The sequence below is a fragment of the Tauraco erythrolophus genome, chromosome 3 (genome assembly GCF_009769465.1).
Source record: "Tauraco erythrolophus isolate bTauEry1 chromosome 3, bTauEry1.pri, whole genome shotgun sequence".
In the NCBI taxonomy this organism is placed as follows: Eukaryota; Metazoa; Chordata; class Aves; order Musophagiformes; family Musophagidae; genus Tauraco; species Tauraco erythrolophus.
In genome coordinates, this window is record NC_141467.1 from 100,873,109 (window position 1) to 100,893,262 (window position 20,154).

The 20,154-nt window shown below is 37.5% G+C and overlaps 1 protein-coding gene across 1 annotated transcript in view; it reads right to left on the reverse strand.

Annotated features, from left to right (window-relative positions):
- TRAPPC9 (trafficking protein particle complex subunit 9) overlaps positions 1–20,154 on the reverse strand; it is a 535,580-nt gene that overhangs the window by 271,344 nt on the left and 244,082 nt on the right. The window contains exon 21 of the mRNA XM_086609585.1: positions 2,195–2,348. Within this exon, the coding sequence (XP_086465711.1) occupies positions 2,195–2,348 (154 nt within the window). The remainder of the gene's footprint in view (positions 1–2,194; positions 2,349–20,154) is intronic.

Below are 20,154 nucleotides of genomic sequence, written 5' to 3' on the forward strand. Positions count from 1 at the left end.
AGCCATAGAAAACGGACTTTGCATACTGGAAAATATTTCTGGTGCTCCTCAAGATATACAGAAATAACCTGAAATCCTCATCCTTTATGAACTATGTTTGGCCCTCACAGGAGTTCCATCTAACTAAATTTTCACTGCAGTCAATGTAATCTACACACTTAAAATTTGAAGCCTTTGTTTAGGTGATGTTTTCATACGGTTATCAATCAGTATGATAAGAATTTAAGGAATTGCAAGATAAATAATGTCGTCCTTCCTTTGTAAGCCACGTAAGATTACTTGTAACAAAATGGTCTGAACTCTTCTCATGCATACACTTAGCAGGGAAAGGTTAGCTGGAGAGTTCAAAGTCGTTCAAAGATGGAAGACACCAAAGAGATCACTTGGTCTTACCATTCAAAAGACTTTTGCAAAATGCCTTCTCTAGTAAGAAATACAAGCAACTACCTCTCTTTGTATTTTTGCAAATGTTTTTTATCTCTTGGCTGCATTTAGGCTGGCAGTTAAGCTATCCATCCATTTCTCCGTGTGTCTGTCCTTCAATATGTCTGAAAGAAACTCTGCTGGACAGTGTCAAATTATTCTGGCAGGAGGACAGATGTCTCAGAAATGAAGTTTCTCAAACTTTGCACAAGTGAGAGGATAATTTTTTCTTTACTGGTTCACATCTAAATGTTGCTCTAAGAAGTAAAAGGAAGAGAAAGACTGACTCTAGTTGGGACATGAATTCTGGAAAACAAAGCACACATTTCTTCAATAATTTTTAATTTAAAGGCAATTCATTGCCTTTCATTAGAATAGTTTTAGTTCTAGGAAGGGAGAACACTCATACCAAATCTTAAAACACAGAAACTAATACTACTGAATTTAACACACAGAATTCATGCATTGTTCTCTTGGTTTTCTGACTTACATGTCAGCCATGATCGTTTTGGTAGCAAAATTGGGTTTAAATACAGAACACGGAATGGATGTAAACGGTGTTGCTCAGCAACAGAAATGAATGAGGATGTATTTTTACACCCTGACAAAACTATTACAACTATGCATTCAATTCCAGCATAAGAATACAAGTATGCTAGCAAAGAATATTTCTATCTTTCCATAACACAGAAATTTTCTAAGAGAGTTCTGGTTAAATATTGACATTTTTGCATAAATGGATCTCTCTGAAACGTCACTTAGGCAGCCTGGACAGAAGCAGGTACTAGGAACCTCATTTATGTCTCAAGTCTTGCCTTTGAAAAATCCTGTGCAGCTCATTTAACAATTAGCAATGAAAAATCATTTCAGATCACTAGATAAAAGTTAATTAAAAGTACAAAAAGATATCTCTAAAGATAAACCATGATTTGATTGCCACTCTTCCCTCATTTCCTGCCACCCACTACCATTCAAATTTGAGGATGATCTGAGTGAAGAATATAAATCTCCTGGAAGATGCTGAGTATTAACACATGGCTTGGGGGGCTGTTGGCTGCACAGAACATTTGCCTGATGAAAATCATGAAAAACTGTACTTTTGACAAGCCAAACACGAGATTTTTTATGGAAATGATGAAATTTACAGCAAGGCCATTGGTTTATTTTCACTCTAAACTGAATGTAATTTCTTCTTAATAATCATAAGGCAGTATTTTACTGCATTTAGAACGGTTATGGGGATTTTATGTTTGGTATGAGTAAGTCATCACGCAAGTCCTTTCTAAGCCTTAAAAAGGCTACCCAAGATTAGATGTATTACTAAATCTGTAAAGAGGACTTGGAAATAAATTATTTTAATACGTTCTGATTTGCTGAAATTTAATTAAATATATGAAAACTCTCTAAATCCAGCTGCACGTATTTCTTTATGATTCAGTTACTTGGTGTGGGGAAAAACAGAAGAATTTGACCCTATAAAACTACTATTCATCAATGTTAACTATACTTCTTCAGTCCCCTAAAAGTTGAGAAAAACACACCAGGTTTGTGCAGGCTCAATGACTCAGAAAAAAACATTATAGTACGACCCAAGCATCATCTAAATAAAATACAGCACAATTAACCTTAAAAAGTCTATAATTATGATAAGCTTCACAGTTCTAATTACTTTTCGGTAACACTGCTATAAAGTGAGTTGAATTATTATTTTAAAATGTGCCATAGGGCATCTATTTCTATATTTTTTAAGCAAGTATTTAGGAAAGGATATAATTTTCCAGCAAATATCCAGCTTGCTGTTAATCTCCAGACCTTTTGCTTGTTGCCTTTCTTCTTCCAGCTGCTTTGTATTCGCAAACTGTGTGCCATCAGCAGGGGATTCTGGGAAGCTCTCAAAATTGAACTTGTCGACTTGGATAGCCATACTGTAGCAAAAGGAAAAGAAACAGAAAACAATCAGGATTTTTACTGTAACAATTTTACAGATATTACTTCTGCAGAAAATGCAGACCACTGTGAAACCAAGCACTACAATATTAGTGGATTTGTCACAGCGGCATCCAGTCTCTATGCTAATGATACATAAGCCATACGATTTCTGCTACCGAAAACAGAAGTCTAAGTCTACTAAAGATGATAAGATTTGTAAGAAATCATCAAGCAACATCTTAAGGCCTTTGTGAGGGGTACACATGACATCTGTTTTGCAGTTGCAACCAGTTGACCTCATTGTGGTTCTGCAGAGGTTCATCTGCCTTCACTCTTGGTAGGTAAATGCTCCTGGTGTGATTAAGATTTGCTGAAAAAAAGCAACAAGACTGGGCCAAATGCTGATGAAGATATTATTTAAAGTAGTTTATTAATCTCAACCTAAACACAAGTGAAGCAAAATAATATACACAAAAGTGTCTCCTGTAGTGAACAGTAACATACTTAGAAAGTCATGTGCACTTCATTGATTTACAAGCCAACTTCCTAAATTTTCCTTTAAAAATTTCCTTACAAAACTCAGGAAGGAAAAATGAAATAACCACAACACTAGGGCCTAACTCTGGCCCTTGTCTTAAAGAAGATACTTCTATCTCGCTTAATGAATCTTCATGAATTACAAGCAATATTAATTTCAATATCATAGTATAATTCATTGGTAGTAAATTGTTAAATAATCACTTTATTAAATGTACGGTAAGGCATAACAGCAAATTAAATTAAATATATTATGCTATAATGCATGCGAAATACTTATATGTTAAACCAGAATCACTAATCTAATATAAAAGGGAATTTAGACCAGCTCACATCACATGAAATGTGGTTATAGCAGATCTAATATACTGTGCTGCCAAAACAGCTTTAATTTCCTGAATCGTCTGAAATAGAAAAATAATTAGGGAAGAATTAAAATATATTGCTCTTGAGATGACTTTGCACTTAAGGAAAACAGAAGACTAGGCAACAGCTTTGAAAACTATTCATGATAAAATGCAAATACAATCTGAGAAGGGGTATGGGAAGGGCATTTCACAAAAACGCAGGAGTACTATTATTCTTTTATCTATTTCTACATATAAAGAGGGAAACATGTTCCATAAATGTTGCCAAAAGGAAAGCACTAGTAACAAAAGTCAACAAGAAAGGGCTTTGAAATCCCCCGGATCAGAAGAGATTTTCTATAATTAGCACCAGTTTAAGAGAATCTTGACCCGAAAAGAAACGCGGAGAAAATACACGGTAATTACAACAGCAAGGACTAATCTAGAGCTTATGAAGTTTACAGTGGAAAGATGAATTTGAATCAGCCTGTTATGCTACACCATGAGCAAAAACTGACATCTCTGGAGAAGCCGTTAGTGTTCTGAAACTACCTTCATCATTAAAAAGTACAGATACGGCACTGAGACAAAGGTGGCACAATTACTGTTTCTGTACGTTACTTCTGCAGACTGCATCTTTGCTGATCTTCACGTTTAAAAAGCAAAAAAGGCAAAGGAATTAGCCTATTCCTCTCTAACGGGTGTTTTCGTTTTGGCTGTTTTTCCCTACAGCAAGAGATCATTGAGTTCTTCATCTGAATGCAAACGCCATCAAACGCTGGGCGCGTAAGAAAGCTACACAAGCGTCTCACGGTAACTGCAGGAATCAAGCCAGGAATAAAGAAGGTAACGACAAAAAGTGGATTTTAAAAAACACATCAGGCCTGAAACGATGACTAACAACATCAGTTCCTACTAGCATCGAAATATGATTTGATTCCGCAAATGCCCCTTGAGTTTCCTGGATTTTGCATGGGCAACGCATGTGGAAGGCAGACAGAGACCCAACTGGAACATTACAAAACCACTTTTGCTTTTGTTTCTGAGATTACTTCATCACTCTGTGGTACCTGAGCAGATGCAAACCCAGTACTTCACTTCTATTATATTAGCAGTACTACTTAAATTCTCACATAAATACTCACAGTTGGTTACCTATAGTCATATTTTGACAACAAATTATCTTGGTTTCTGAACAATCAAACATATGTAGAATTCATCTCCCAATGGACCTGGAAAACAGCTCTCATCTCATTATTTTGCCACACTTTGCTAAGTGAATGATATATTAGAAAAACAGTCCTGCCTAACAATAGTTAATATTTAATTGAGGGCATTCAGATTGCATTCTCCTGTTAATGGATCATCACTGGCAATATGGCTTTTTTTTTTTCTGGAAATTAAATATGCATGTAAGCACTTTTTTCCCCAACAGTTGACAATAAATCCACACCAGCTACAGGAATACAGCCTAGATTACTCTTAACAACAGTTCATTGTACAGGTCTGTTTGAAATAACTTTTATTAAGCTCTCAGGTATGGAAAATTTTAGTAAACAGGGCTCCTAGTACTCAGAACCTCTACTGATATTTCGAATTTTTTTAATCCTGTTTTTATTCATGCTCTGTATACTGTCGCACAGTGACACCTGATGTCACACAAGAAGATACAAAACCACCCCCAACAACATACTCGTCAGCTATAAAGAGGTCTGAGTAAAACAGAATTATGAAGAGTAAAAAACCCACACAAAACACTATGACAAATACAGCTGTAGGCAGAATATATGAAAGCAACAAACAGAGATATAGTTACACTTAAAGTAAAGCAGGACAAAATTAAATCCTAGCTCTTTTTCTTAAACATTTATACCTTTCATCATCAGTATTCTGTTTCCTCTCTTATGCTAAAAATATTCGCATCGAGCTTCGTCTCTGCATTTTTTGTCAATAATGTTGCTTCAGTATTTATTCCTCAGCCTATGGAATGTGTAGTGAATTGGAAGGTTTTACACAAAAACCAAAACAAAAAATAAATACTGTAACCTAAATCAGTCACTCATGCTTAAAAATTTACCCCTACACAAATACGGCTTCTTTGCTTTACTTTTAATACACTGATTTCTCCCATTTCAAAAGATGCATTTCACCAGGGAGGTAATAATGAATGGATGAATAACTCCTGAAGTCAGTTGACTGAGGTAGAAAATGGATAAACTGGACGTTGGCTTACAATCACCAATCAAAAAAAGGATTTTTAAATTTTTAAGTGATCTGTTGAGATCCCATAGGCTTTATCCTAAAAGAAGGAGAAGGCAGTGAAAGGCAACCTCTTGACCAACACCCAACTTTGTCACTCTGCACCAAAAGAATGGAACTGAAATGTATTTTAGCTGTAAAAGTCTTTCTCCACTTCTGTCTACAGTTACTTTACAACCTATATTTCTCGTCAAGAGTTCTCTGCATTTCTTGTCTCCCCAAATTTGTCGTTGTTTGTTGCGATATACAAGAATCTATAGAATCTAAATAAAAAGAAGCAAAAAAAAAAAAAAGACAATTCAGATTGAAATTAGCATTCAGTTTATTACAAATGGGCAGGATAACGAGGGCTCACATTGTGCAGGGGTAACAGTAATACACAGGACCTTGCCCTTCAGAGTAATCACATATCAGGGAAAACATAAAAGATCATAAAATGCAGAAGTTTAAACATATACATGCTCCAGGAAAAGGGACTAGAATTTCATTTTAACCTTCTTTGCCTCGTGGGTAGCTATCCAAATTTCCCACGAGAAGAGTCTTCAATAAATCATGAGATATTTGTATAAAAACACTGCATTATGCAAAAATATTTAATAGCCAATCCTGCAAATGCAAAACAGGTTTTGTTTCTCTCTGGCTAACCTTGCTTGTGCGGGAGGAGGGATAAAGCAACAAGAGTTTTCATGAATAATGAAACAATCTGGGGTTTGAAACTACTGGGTTTTGTCATGAAACGAGCCCAAGCTGTTGTGACAGGTATTCAGACAACCAAGCATCATTACAGGGATGCAAATTATTCAAATACAAATTGAGTGAATAAAGAGGAAAAGGTCAACTCATTGGCAATGCTGATGATACGTCTGTACGGTATCATCTCCTGTTACCTGTCAGCATGACTTATAGGGAAAAAAAATGACAAACTTTCTGATGGTGCAGCAGACATTTCAATAACAGCTTTCTGAAGTCCTATTAAAGTAACAGCACAGAATTATTAAAGACATCAGATAGACTATTTCACCACTTCTCATAAAATGAGTTTCAACTTTACTGGAAATACTACTCTGGTCTGACAACAAAATGCACAACAGAAAGGACTTTGTATCAAGGAAAAAAAAAACTTCCTTTAAATGGCATCATGACTGTTCAAGAGCCAGCGCCCTGCACATCCTTCTTTACTAAAGCAGTGCCAGTTAGAATTAAGCAACATCGACAGTTTCACAGAAGTGGCAAGTAGCAGATAAAATTAATATGTGCAAAATTCAGTAAGAGAATATTGCCTGTAGTGCTATCAACTCCTGCTCTTGTTCCTGGCAGGAGAGCGGGCAAGTCTCAGGCATGTCCTATCCCCCAGTGATGCATCTCGGCTCTTTTGATGTCCTCATCTCGGGTAAGAGGATGAATCTATAAAGTGAAATTAAATATGGCACACTCTCCAAACAAAACAAGGTTAAAAGCAGGCATGGTATTAAAAGAAAAGCAGCAATCTGGTTAACATAACTGGATTTTCTCTTTCATTAAGTAAATAAAATACTGCTGCTTCGACTGGAAGAATAAAATCTAGAGATAGTCCTTATTCAATTATCTTTAGGAAGAAACAATGTAACAGAAACTCAAAAACTCTTCCTCATTGCTAACTACCTACTTAAATACTATCATCCCTAGACGAGTTCGCAAGCTGTTTCCATAATGAAGCTGAGAGGAGGCAGTTGGAGACTTTATTCAATATTATGCTTCCCGTTCATCCTCCTTTCTTACATCAAGCAGACAGCAGGGACACAGAGCCAGACCATATTACTACTATTTATGCAAAATGCTTATGTATATGAATAATCCCTGTATAGCAAATGACTTTAAATTTCAGGAGAAGCTAGAAGCTCGCTTCTAGCTGATACTCTGGTTCTCACTTTCAGAAGGAAAAAAAATATGCATAAAGACAAGCCTACTTTAAAAATAAAAGAAGCTTCACCTGATTCTTCCATTGTCCAATCTCAGTAATAACATTTTTACAACATCACGCTTCAGGTACACATAATTCCACCCTAAATACAAGTTCTGCAGCTGATATAAAAAACGGTAGTGACACTTCAGTATACCAAAACTTAGAGGCAGAGAGGGATCTCAACAATCGAATCTCTTGTGAGATGAACACATATGTATCACTAGGTGAAAACGAGACAGTAAAGTAACTCAAATTAACATATACTTTGTGTTAACTTCTAATTATTTGACTGCTTTACAAGTGCAATCTGTATTTCATTCACTACAATAAAACACAACTGTAAAAATAAGTAGCTCAAGCAGCCTGTAAGTAATACTCTCTCCTCCTGGTCTAAAACTGACTTCATAAAAGAAAAGGATTGCTTTAATATCTGAACTATGCAGAGTAAAAGATAAATTTTTCCATTAATCTTGGAAAGGTCAATTAAATTAAAAAATTTGCATTTAGAACTTAATTATTTATTTAAAATAATTGAAGAGCAGATAAAAGTCAAACTATAGTGCTGAAGTCTGTAAAATTCAACGGCTTATGCTTATCTGATCCACAACATTTCAGATGATAAAAAGTTAAACTAGGAAAGAACAGTTCCACTGTATGTAATGTAATATTTGAAAATGGAACAGCATTAAGAGATAGTTAGCTACATAAATCTTTGGTTTAAATGAGATTATACTATTCATGCTGAGAATATGAGTTTTTAATTCATAACTTCAAATCTGGAAACCATAAACTAGAAATGAAGAGGTATAACAATTACCTTCAACTTCCACCTTTTTTCACTTGCCTATTTAAATAATTTGGACTTCTATGGCAATCACCATGCAGCAAAACTGTTAGCTACTTAATGAAATAAATTTAAAATAATAATGGTAATAGCTTACTCTATAAATACACCAGTTTCTATAGGGGGCATAAGAGACTAATAATCGATAGTCATCAATTCCATTAGGAAATCTAGGAAAGGCTAAGCACGGCAATACTCAAAGATTGAGTTGAATATCCTCCCTTTATTTTATTTATTGCAGCTGAACTACATAAGGATTATAATCCTGACATTACCCAAAATAATGACATACTGTGCCTTCTACCTCTCTCTCAGTGCAATATTAATGGTCAGAGAAATAAATTGTAAAAGGTATATGTTCATATACAGTTGCAGTATTGCCTTTATATGGCAGAAAGTTCAAAAGAAAACATACGTAAATTAAAAATACGGGATTTTGTGCCAGATATAACAAACAAGACCAAAAAAACTCATTCTACAGACATGCCTAGTCATCATTCCAGCTCTCTCAATCTTTTCAGGAAAAGATTGAGCTTTTCCACTCAAAAAATAAAGAGAAAAATACTGTGGAATAAGGCAAGCATCTCTGTTATCTTCAGAGCATCTTTTCCAGGCAGCCTCAAGTGGAGGACCCAGGTACTCACCTGCTCCAACCCTCATGTTCCTTCTGACTCTGCACACACCTAGCTATAAGGAACATGGGACCAAATTGTCAAGTGCCTCTGCCTTTGGAACACTCCAAAGAAACCAGAAACTCTGGTAAGGAGCCCTGTGATCAGGAATCACCACCAGAACACTTCACAGCATGGTCTCTGTCCTGTCCCAACACCAACAGTTGCTGCTGGTCCAGGGCACAGCAGTATGTACACGTGCAGTTGGGTCTGTGCAGGACCTACGTAGGACACCAAGACCCTCACAGGAGTCTCACAGCCTCTCGCATATGACAAACCTGGAGCATCAACCCACTTTCTCTTCCGAGAAAAAGCTTACAGATCTCCAGTAAATCATGCAATTGATGGTGATGCTTCTCTTTTAAAGGAATGTAACCATAACACGTGGCACACTCCTGAAAGGTTATCTTCAGAGAAGATACTGAGATCCTACTCAAAATCAAACTCAGGAGTGCTCGAAACTAAACAGTGCTCAAGACACCAGAACAGCCCATGCAACTGAGAAATCATTCATACATGAAGCAGTCGAATTCAGTGATTACAAAAGAGGAAACGAAGTGATATAGAGCTTTACATACAATTCTTTCATAAAGGAAGTGATTCAAACATTTTTTGGGTAAAAAACAGGATGCATGAATGCTCAGTGTGCAAGTATACGCATTTTGCCTTGCACTTTCACTTCAAGATACAACTAGACTTTACATTCACTGTGAATTAATAATTTACTTGTTTGCTTTCTTTATAGACAAAGATAACATTTGTCCTTTTCCCAGAGCACTGCAGTAGAAGCTCACCTTGAGATGATAATCAAATTCTTTCCCAAGCCATTATTTTCCCAAACAATTAGCCTTCCTAGCTGTATAATCTGCACACTTCTATCACACGTGACCTTCGCATTTTTCAGATTTCTTAAAAAAACAATAGCTGTTCAGAGCACTCCTTGGTTAGTTCTTTGAAGAGTCTTGTATTCAAGTTAGTCCACTCCAAGGACTTGAAAGTGTTTATTTTGTCACAGCCTCATTGATTCTTTTGATATATAAAGGAGTTATACAGATTTTATTACAGATTCTCAGGTCCCAGAAGTAAGCTTTGTGAGTGACAGCATACTCAAACTAGCCTGCCAAAGAGTAAAGCTGGGGACAATCAGGACATAATCAGTTTAAGAAACCAAAGCACCAGTACAACAGCGAACATCTCCCACTGTAGCAACATGGTCCATGAGTTTTGACCCATAGAGCTAATTTTGTAACTATTACCAGGAATAATGTTCCCAGACACGAGTGGGAACACAAGAAGCTTTTATCACGCTCCCTAAATCATAGCTCCCAGTGAGAAAGCTTCACCTGAGGAGGTGTACAGGTTCCACAGCCATCAACTGCTCAGCACTATTAATAAAAATTGTACGTATCTCACACACACACACACAAAATTTTCACCTAAACAATACTCTTCCCACAAAACACTGTATGCATGAGAAGTTTAATTAGTGCTTCCTCCAGCAATAACACCTAAATATGTGTTTAGAAGCATGTTCAGAAAGAAGTTGTTTTCAGAAAACAAACTCTCCCACTGAGCAGTGCAGCAGCCTGAAAGACCATATTGGTCTTACCAGTTCTCATCAAAAGTTAGATCCTTAATGAATGTTAATGTGACAACCTCAAAGCATTTCCCCTCTGCCCAGGAAATAATGGTTAATAACCCAAGGCGTTGCTTCTGTTGCTAATTACACTCAGCCTTTAGCACCCCTGGCTCGAACTTCAGCAATATGCAGAGCTAGGACTGTCTTCACTTGCATCTCATCAACTTTACATTGATTTAGCTTCGTACATTTTGCCCCACATATTGCTGTGTTGCATTAGTTGTCTGATTTGCCTGATTAATGCACAAGACAATGAGCACAGCTCTAAAATACCTTGTATTTTCATCGAAACTCAACTGCTGTAACTTGCCATTTGGAAAGGGCAGTATCTTATGAAATAACTGCTCTGCCAGTTGTCCTCTTATTCATCGAGCCGTGACCTTGAGTTCCCATAGGAAAGGGTAGCAAAGCCAAACGGCCACCAGCCTCAGATCTGAACACTACGGCTAGAAAGTCAGTATTTATTTAATTATTAAAATGAGAAAACGCTCATTTTGGAGCAGTTGCCTGCCTTCTACTCTGCTCTTGTGAGTCCCCACCTGGAGTACTGTTTTCATCTCTGAGGCCCTCAACATAAGGGAAACATGGACCTGTTGGAGCAAGTCCAGAGGAAAGCCATAAAGATGATGAGAGGGCTGGAGCATCTCTGCTATGAAGACAGGCTAAGAGAGTTGGGGCTGTTCAGTCTGGAGAAGAGAAGGCTCCGGGAAATCTTCTAGGAGCCTTTCAGTACTTAAAGAGGGCCTACAAGAAAGCTGGAGAGGACTTTTGACAAGGGGCAATGGCTTTAAACTGAAAGAGGGAAGATTTAGATTAGATATAAGGAAGAAATTCTTCCCTCTAAGGGTGGTGAAGCTCTGGAACAGGTTGCCCTGAGAAGTTGTGGATGCTCCATCCTTGGGAAGCTTTCATAGACTATGCAGCTAGTGTAAAGGAACTCAGAGGTAAAAACAGGATTTTTGGTGCCACTAGTAAACCAGCATTTCTTGTTATCTTAATACACATAAATTTCTTACATGAGAATGGATTTCATTACATTTGGAGGAAGTAGAGGGAAGTGGGATTACAAATATGACAAGTTATGAGAAGTCAACTAATGGTATCTGAGACAAGGATACTCTGGTTTTGATGGACTTCCAGAGCACCCTTCATTATCATGAGCACAAAGACCCCAGCTGCAAACAATTTAAAACAAAACTTCAAAATCATGACCTTTCAAATAAAAGTTCACACTGAAGGTATCGTTTTAAGTATGTTACTAAACCTTTTCAAAATTTTCAGTATTTTTAACAGAAAGTATTCTTCTTAAAATGAGAGATATCCTACCAGGATTAAGGAGTTGTGTAATTTTTCATCTAAGTATTTCACTCATGTCTACTTGAAATAATGCTTTTCAAATGTCTAGCTTTAAAAATATATATATTTAGATTAATCTTTTCAGTGCTTCATAAACTGAGAAACAATTGTTTCCAGTAAAAAATTAACTTGATATTACCTAGAAGCTTTGGTAGGGTTCTAAAATACATAAATCCTGAAGGTGAAGGGGATTTCAGCTTTTTTTTTTTTTTAACCTAGAAATTGTCAGTGTCTTTTAATTAATCTAAATCTAAATTTTATGGACTAAGAAAAAATTTTAATGAAAATTCTGTGAATCTCTGTTTCTTTGTAGTATTCCTTTATAGATAATAAAAGCTCAGAAGATGATGCTATGTAAATTTCTGTAAGAATTTTTCCTTAAACAAATATGCAAACTGCAAGGTAAAATCCAATGGAAGCAAAATAGAAAACCATTATTTGAGATCTCTTTTGTGAAAATTACATATACTTTCCTCTCATTGACTAGATTTTGCTGACTATAATAAAAACATATGTAGGCATATCTAGATTTAGGCATCCATTTCAAACTGCATCACAGTTTAGGAACCAGTCTTATTCTCCACCTTTTGGGGGAGTGGGGTAAAAATCAATATATTTTCACTTCTAGCTTACGAGAGAGTAGAAATTCACTTTAATATAGATCACCAGCATTTTTTTAAAAAAACATCCTGTCCCACTTGGTTCTCAGTTCCTTCAAAACCCCGAAACGAACACAGAGAGGGGCACACATATTCACACACACACTGCTAGGCCAATTTAACAGTTTAAAATAAAAATTCTTTCCTGTTTACAAAGCAAAATTTAACATAGGAAATCTCAGAGTCAGATTACCCCCAAATTATAAGCTAGTACTACCAGACAAACTGTATCCCAGAATTGTGTAACAGTATTATAAACTTTCCCATCAAAAGCTGAGAAGCCCACACGCTTCTGATGTGCTAATTTGCACTGAGTTATTCAATTATACAGGTATAAATGGATTACAGGGTTAGTATTAAAACTGGAAGCATATGTTATTAAAATTGGGTTTATATATCCTATACTAAGCAAATAATACTGTAAATACGCTAAGCAAAGATTACACCATCTGCTTTGTTCTGAAACTAAGCTTTTTATACAAAAGATCTCCCTTTTTACTGCCTACTCTTCTCCATTTCTCTTCTTCAATACAACTAAAAGAGACACCATCAAGCAGTAAATCAAGGAATAAAGCTGCAGAGGTTTTTTACTCCCATTTATTCCCATTGAGCCTCCCTCAGGGATATACAAATTGGAAATTGCAAAATTATCATCTAATACGCAGAAACAACGTAGGCGAGACCAATTAAGTAAAAGGCAGAAAGTTGTATTACACATGTAATTAAATGAAATTCTTTGACTAGACTACTTTAGAATCCTTTCCCAAAAAGGACGAAACTTGACTTTGATCAGCATATGACACATTGTATGACATGGCACTAAAACAGCACATTAAGAGTTTTGGTATTACTAAAAAGAGCAGTTTTCTTAATTGTAAATCAAGCCACTTTCAGGTGGTAGGAAATGGGCTAAATAGTATTTATTCCTAAATACAGAAGACTCTAATGATGCATAATTGAGTACAAAGTCATGAAAGAGTAGGGTTGTGGTTTTTTTTTAAGCTGTAATATCCTTCAAATAGGTGTGCACACATATTTTTTCAGTTGGACTGTTCTCTCACAGAAATCTCTGGCATAGAAAGCAAGAAACCACTAAATCAAACCACCACCTTAATTTCCAACTATAACATGAGTGGCAATAAGTAGGGACAATTTTGGCTTGTAAGCGTGAACATCATAGAATCTAGAAACATAAAATGGTTTGGGTTGGAAGGAACCTCAAAGATCATCTAGTTCCAACCCCCCTGCCATGGGCAGGGACACCCTCCACTACACCAGGTTGCCCAAAGCCTCATCCAACCTGGCTTTGAACACAGGGATGGGGCATCTACAACTTCTCTGGGCAACCTGATCCAGTGCCTCACTACCCTGTGAGTGAAGAATTTCTTCCTTAGATCTAATCTAAATCTGCCCTCTTTCAATTTAAATCCATTGCCCCTTGTCCTATCACTACATGTCGTTGTAAAAAGAAAATCAAAAAGAATAATGCAGTAGGGGGAAAAAAAAATGTAGTGCAAACCATTCTCATTTACAAGCTTTCAGGCTCTTCATCTCTAGCCATTCTCAGCATTGAGGCAAACTATTGCTCGTTGCAGGGTCCATCTTGCGTGCCCACAGCCACTGTCCTTGTCACTGCACAGGTGCTTTGGTTCAGCCTTTGGCAGCTACTTCAGGAGCTGGAACACAGGCTGGGATGAAAACATAGCCTAGAAGGCAGATGCGAGGGACTCTCCCAGGCTACAAAAGCCAGAGGAGCAGGAGAAGCAACGCTTACCTCACCCATGGAGCTTTTTGACACTTTCCCTTTCTAAAAATTGTCTAAACCAGTCAAAAAGTAAGGCACCTTCACCTCATTTTGAGAACAATCCAATAGGATTCAGTTAAACCAATAATTGTTCATCTGGCTGATAATGAGAATATCAGATACAGATTAACAGCTCCAAGCACAAATTGCCTTTTGGAACAAAATTAATACTGCAATTGTTTGGCAGACAAGGTGTGTAAATAGTTTTACAAACCCGGGACAACCTGTATACCTAAAGCCAAATTGGTATTTTCCTTAAAGTAATTCCCAAAAGCTGACTTTTTATCTATCTCTTTTTACGTTGTATTTCTTTAGATAATACCGTATCAATAGCAAATCTGTGACCTTCTGTCTCGAGAAAGTCCCTATCCTATTGGAATACATTTGCCAAGCAGGCTTAGAGACTCTGGTTAAATCATTACCATGATTTCCTTACTGGAATTATCAGTTTATTGTTTATTTCATACATGTACACAAACTAAAATGGAAGACTTGGAAATGAAATAAAGTGATTCGCTTTCTCAATTGAACATTATGGAAACGCAGAAAACGAAAAAGCCATGTGGTTTCAATCACCTTAGGAAAAAAAAATAACCAGTTTATATCAAAAGAATTAACAGCTTACTTTTAAAAATGTTAGATTTGTCTAAAATCTTAATTATTTGCATAAATCAGCTCCTGTGCACAAAGGATCACAAACAAGTGAGTTTGTGTAGTTGACAGCAGCATTGAGAAGAGCAAGAGACAATATGAAAGACAAAAAACAGGGCTTGTTTGGTGAGTGTGTTTTCAGGACAAGTAGTACAGACAAAACCAACTGTCTAATGTCACTGTGTGCTTGAAAATATCATTGTGCAGGAGTCCAGCCTGCACAGCCTCTCAGATAATGCCAGATAAAGGACAAGAAGCTCTCCTTCAAAATTACAGATGGGTGCTTCTTTCCAGAAAAGGAGACCTAACAAAATACAAGAGAGAATACAAGGAAGAAGTTGACTTGAATACACATGGAACAGCCTGGGAAACAAACAACAAGCAGTACTGACATAAGAATATTCCTTATCTAGATTTAAATTCCACAATTAAAGCCTGTGCGTATGTACTTACTGCCTGTTGTCACCGCTTTATCATCACTCACTGATCACTCCATTACTTAGTGTCATGAAATCCTCTATTTCATATTAAAGAGGTCATGACTCTGAATATTCTTAATTAAGTCCCGTCCTACTCAAGTCACTGTGTATTCAGAAGGAAAATAAGTGAAAGACGAAATAAGCCGCTAGTTATGTCATAGAATCATAGGATCATAGAATGGTTTGGGTTGGAAGGGACCTCAAAGATCATCATGTTCCAAATCCCCTGCCATGGGCAGGGAAACCCTCCAGTACACCAGGTTGCCCAAAGCCTCATCCAACCTGGCCTTGAACACTTCCAGGGATGGGGCATCCATAACTTCTCTGGGCAACCTGTGCCACTGCCTCACCACCCTCTGAGTAAAAAATTTCTTCTTTATATCTAACCTAAATCTCCCCTCTTTCAGTTTAAATCCATTGCCCCTTGTCCTATCACTACATGCCCTTGTAAAAAGTCCCTCTCCAGCTTTCCTGTAGGCCTCCTTTAAGTACTGGAAGGCTGCTAGAAGACCACCCCGGAGCCTTCTCTTCTCTTCTTAAGATGTCCATCTTAAGATATCAGCATCACCAATATATCGAGGGGGAAAAAGGAAATGCTGGTGAAGGACAACGGATTGGTGGACGAGAAGCTCAATATGAGCCGGCAATGTGCTCTTGCGGCCCAGAAGGCCAACCGCGTCCTGGGCTGCATCAAGAGGAGCGTGGCCAGCAGGTCGAGGGAGGTGATTCTCCCCCTCTACTCTGCCCTCGTGAGACCTCACTTGGAGTACTGCGTCCAGTTCTGGAGTCCCCAACATAAAAAGGACATGGACCAGTTGGAGAGGGTCCAGAGGAGGGCCACGAAGATGATAAGAGGGCTGGAGCACCTTTCCTATGAGGACAGGCTGAAAGAGTTGGGGCTGTTCAGCCTGGAGAAGAGGAGGCTCCGGGGTGACCTTATAGCGGTCTTCCAGTACCTCAAGGGGGCCTACAGGAAAGATGGGGAGAGGCTGTTCAGGAGGGCCAGTTATGATAGGACAAGGGGTAATGGTTTTAAAATAGAGGGAGGTAGGTTCAGGTTGGATATTAGGAAAAAATTTTTTACTATGAGAGTGGTAGAACACTGGAACAGGTTGCCCAGAGAGGTGATGGATGCTCCATCCCTGGAGACGTTCAAGGCCAGGTTGGACAAGGCCCTGAGCAACCTGATCTAGTTGGAGATATCCCTGTTCCTTGCAGGGGGGTTGGACTAGATGACCTTTGAAGGTCCCTTCCAGCCCTAACCATTCTATGATTCTATGATTCTATCTATTGTGCCTGACGCATGGCAGTGCTGCTGTAGGATGAGATGGGATAAAGGCTGCTCATGAGCAATACAAAACACATTAATAAGAAACAGTTTAGAGTATTATGGACAAAACAGCACAGCCTACTATTTAAGCCTATGGATATTTTAAAAAACATCTCAATGACTCAAGACAAACTTCACTTTCTCAGTTCACTTGAGTACTTCCAAGCCTAAATTCAAATGAAAAACAGGACCTCAGCTCCCAACTTTAGACGATGCACACGCTCTCCTATCTTTAAATTAATGTTTCTGAACTTCTTCACTTTCATCTTTCATTTTACATACGTACTTTGCTTTTCCCTCCAGTGAATAATGAATAATACACAATACAGAGTGTAATGCCTGAAAAAAAACTGAACTCGGGGGGGAAATGCAGCTAAATTGTTACAGTCATGTCAGGACCCAAGGCAGTTAAGACCTGATCAAGCCGCTAAAAAGACAACACTTATAACAACAATGGATTTCAAAGATATACAGAAAAAAAATATTTGCAAGTGCATGGAATTGATAATGATAAAATATTTACTAAACCTACAGATGTCACTGCATTCTTTTACTGCCTTTTCTTTCAAAGTTCAGTAGATTCAGCAACACAGTTTCTTTTGTAAGGGTGAAAATTTTGATTGTTTCATGATTTTTATTGCCATAAGCCTTTCTAGAAAAATAAATTACTCTTTTGTGAGACATCTTTAGGAGATGTACGTTTACTGATCTCAAGGTACAAAAACATTTTGTGTTTTGATATATTCTGTTTATTTCAGGGAACAAATGATCTATTCTCAATGTCAGTTCTATTAATAATTAAAATGACTTTTCATAACACAAAGTTTTCACAAAAATATAGACAAATCTTTAGACAAAACTTTAGCCCTGCTCATAAATCCTTGTTGCTTAAACTAAGTTAATTTGGGGGATAATATTCATTTGTTTAAAATGCACTTACATTCTAAAAAACTATCCTGTGGTGTATTGGGTCAGCGAGTCCAAATCAAATTTCTTTCTTTTATCATTTAATTCCTCCCTTCCAGTCTTCTAATCCCCACACTCAGATTATTAATGTTTATAATCTTTTTCCCATCCATCATTATCAACAACAAGCTTTTCCAAACTCTCTGCTATCCTCAGAAGAGCAGGAAGTGCAAAGGAAGGTCAGAATTTGGCCAAGTAATTAGAATTCAGTTAACATTTCTGTAGATAATACACGGTCCAGGCTATAATGAAACCCTTTATCATGCTCTTCCACTCCAGTGGCTAAACAGTTTTTCATATTTATTAATATGGAAAAGGAAGGTTATTCACCAAAAACTGGAAGTTCTTCTAAGATGCCTGGTCCACCTGAGTGTTTATGTATTGGTTACGCTCACCTGTATCACAGAAGACACTTTTCTAGCCTTAGCCTTATCACCTCACTTAACATCTCATTCAAGCTGTGACTATCCACAGTTCGGGTCATTTTGGATAATGACCCAAAAAAGGATAGTGCACTTCCCTCAGTCCCTTCAGCTTCTCTCATTGTCCAAGCTAAACTCAAAAACAAACAAAAAAAAGAGACTGATAAAAGGAAAATGTCATCTGACATGTCATCTGGCCTCTCCATCACTGTGGAGAAAAGACAAATTGCATCTTTTCCTGCCAACAAAAATATGTCTGGCTGATTTGGGGTAAATTCACTGTAGCTCTGTGAGCCACTCAGTTATGAGCAGAGATGCTCTCCAGACCACAGACTTTTGGTCTGAACTTTGGGACAATTTTATAACTCTGAAGTGCAAGCAGCTGTTGGAAACTTAGTCATGATAATATGAATATAATGACTATAGCAGCTTCGACGTGTTCTTCCTAAGGTATTTTTAAAGAGCTGGAATTGGGGGAAAGTATCCATCATTAGTAACACCTAGTGAATCAGGAACACAAATCAGAGAATTAGAAACACAAATCTGTTAATTAGAAACACAAATCTGTTGCTTAGAAAGACATCTGAACTGGGCCAGCATAGCACCCACAACAGGGCCAAATCTCAACACAAATGAAATTCCAGACATTTCAGAAAATTAAGTAAAGGAGATTATCTTGGATGTTGGCTCTTTTATTTGGAAGCCAGAACTGATGCAGACAAATCAAAATGCTTCGTGCTTTGTTTTGCTCTAGTTTCCTGACTACTTACCACACAGTCCTATCAGTACCTATCAGGACCTGCAACACGATCATTGCTGATACAAAAGAAGCCCAGAGCTCCAAAGCACTTACATGCATCAGAGATTTCATGTCCTAACCAGGGAGAAACCATAACAGGGTGAGGGCTGAAGATGAAAGGCTCCTCTCTGCAGATGCTGGCCATGTCTCATCATCACACAAAAAGCATGGCTCAAATTAACTCAAGTAACTGAAACAGTTGCACAATCATCTCTAGAAATCTTTGTACCTGTTCGAAGTAATGATAAAAAATAACTCCACTTAAGTTGAAGTGTACATATCTACTGGTGCAGAGACCTCCATGAACAGCCTCAGAGTCACAGAGAATCCAAACTACACGTCCTTGTAGAATCACAGAATCATAGAATGGTTAGGGTTGGAAAGGACCTCAAAGATCATCTAGTTCCAACATCCATTATGTACTCATAATGGTCTTGACCTATGAAAAACTGATTCTGTTTACACAAGAACACGCAAAATACGAAAAACACAGTCCCCAGAAGACATATAAAAACCAAACTGGTTTTCCTTATGAAGTCATAGAATATTTCAACTGCATTTACCATATTTAACTTGAACTACAAAAATCATTCTCTGTTTTGGAAATTCAGAGTAAGTCTCTGATCTTTTTTTCCTCTTTGTTATCATAAAACAGCTGCTGTAAAGCTCCACTCCTCTCAAATGAGAGGAAACCTAGTGGGGAAGACATGTACTAGTGTTTTTAAGCAGGCTTCCATGAGGAATGTTCCCGAAAAAGGATGGACAAAGATGAGTAGGCAAAGTAGTCACTCTTACTGGCAAGGGATCTAACAGTGGGACTTACTTCAAAATAAAGAAATCTGTACTGCCGTCTACACAGGTGCTTAAATGCACCATTAAACTCAAGGGAGAAGATAAAGAGGGTGATCCCCTAACAAAAATCCATGAGGATGACCTTTAATGCTGTGTATCAACAAGTGCAGCCAAAGCAGGTAAGGGAGACTGACAATCCCCTTGTAAAGATAAAGATCTATGCTGGAGTAGAGAGGAGCAGAGAACGAAGGACAGCTTTTGCAAAGTTAGTTCAAGCCTCAGAGGTTCTCATTAAGCACAAGGAA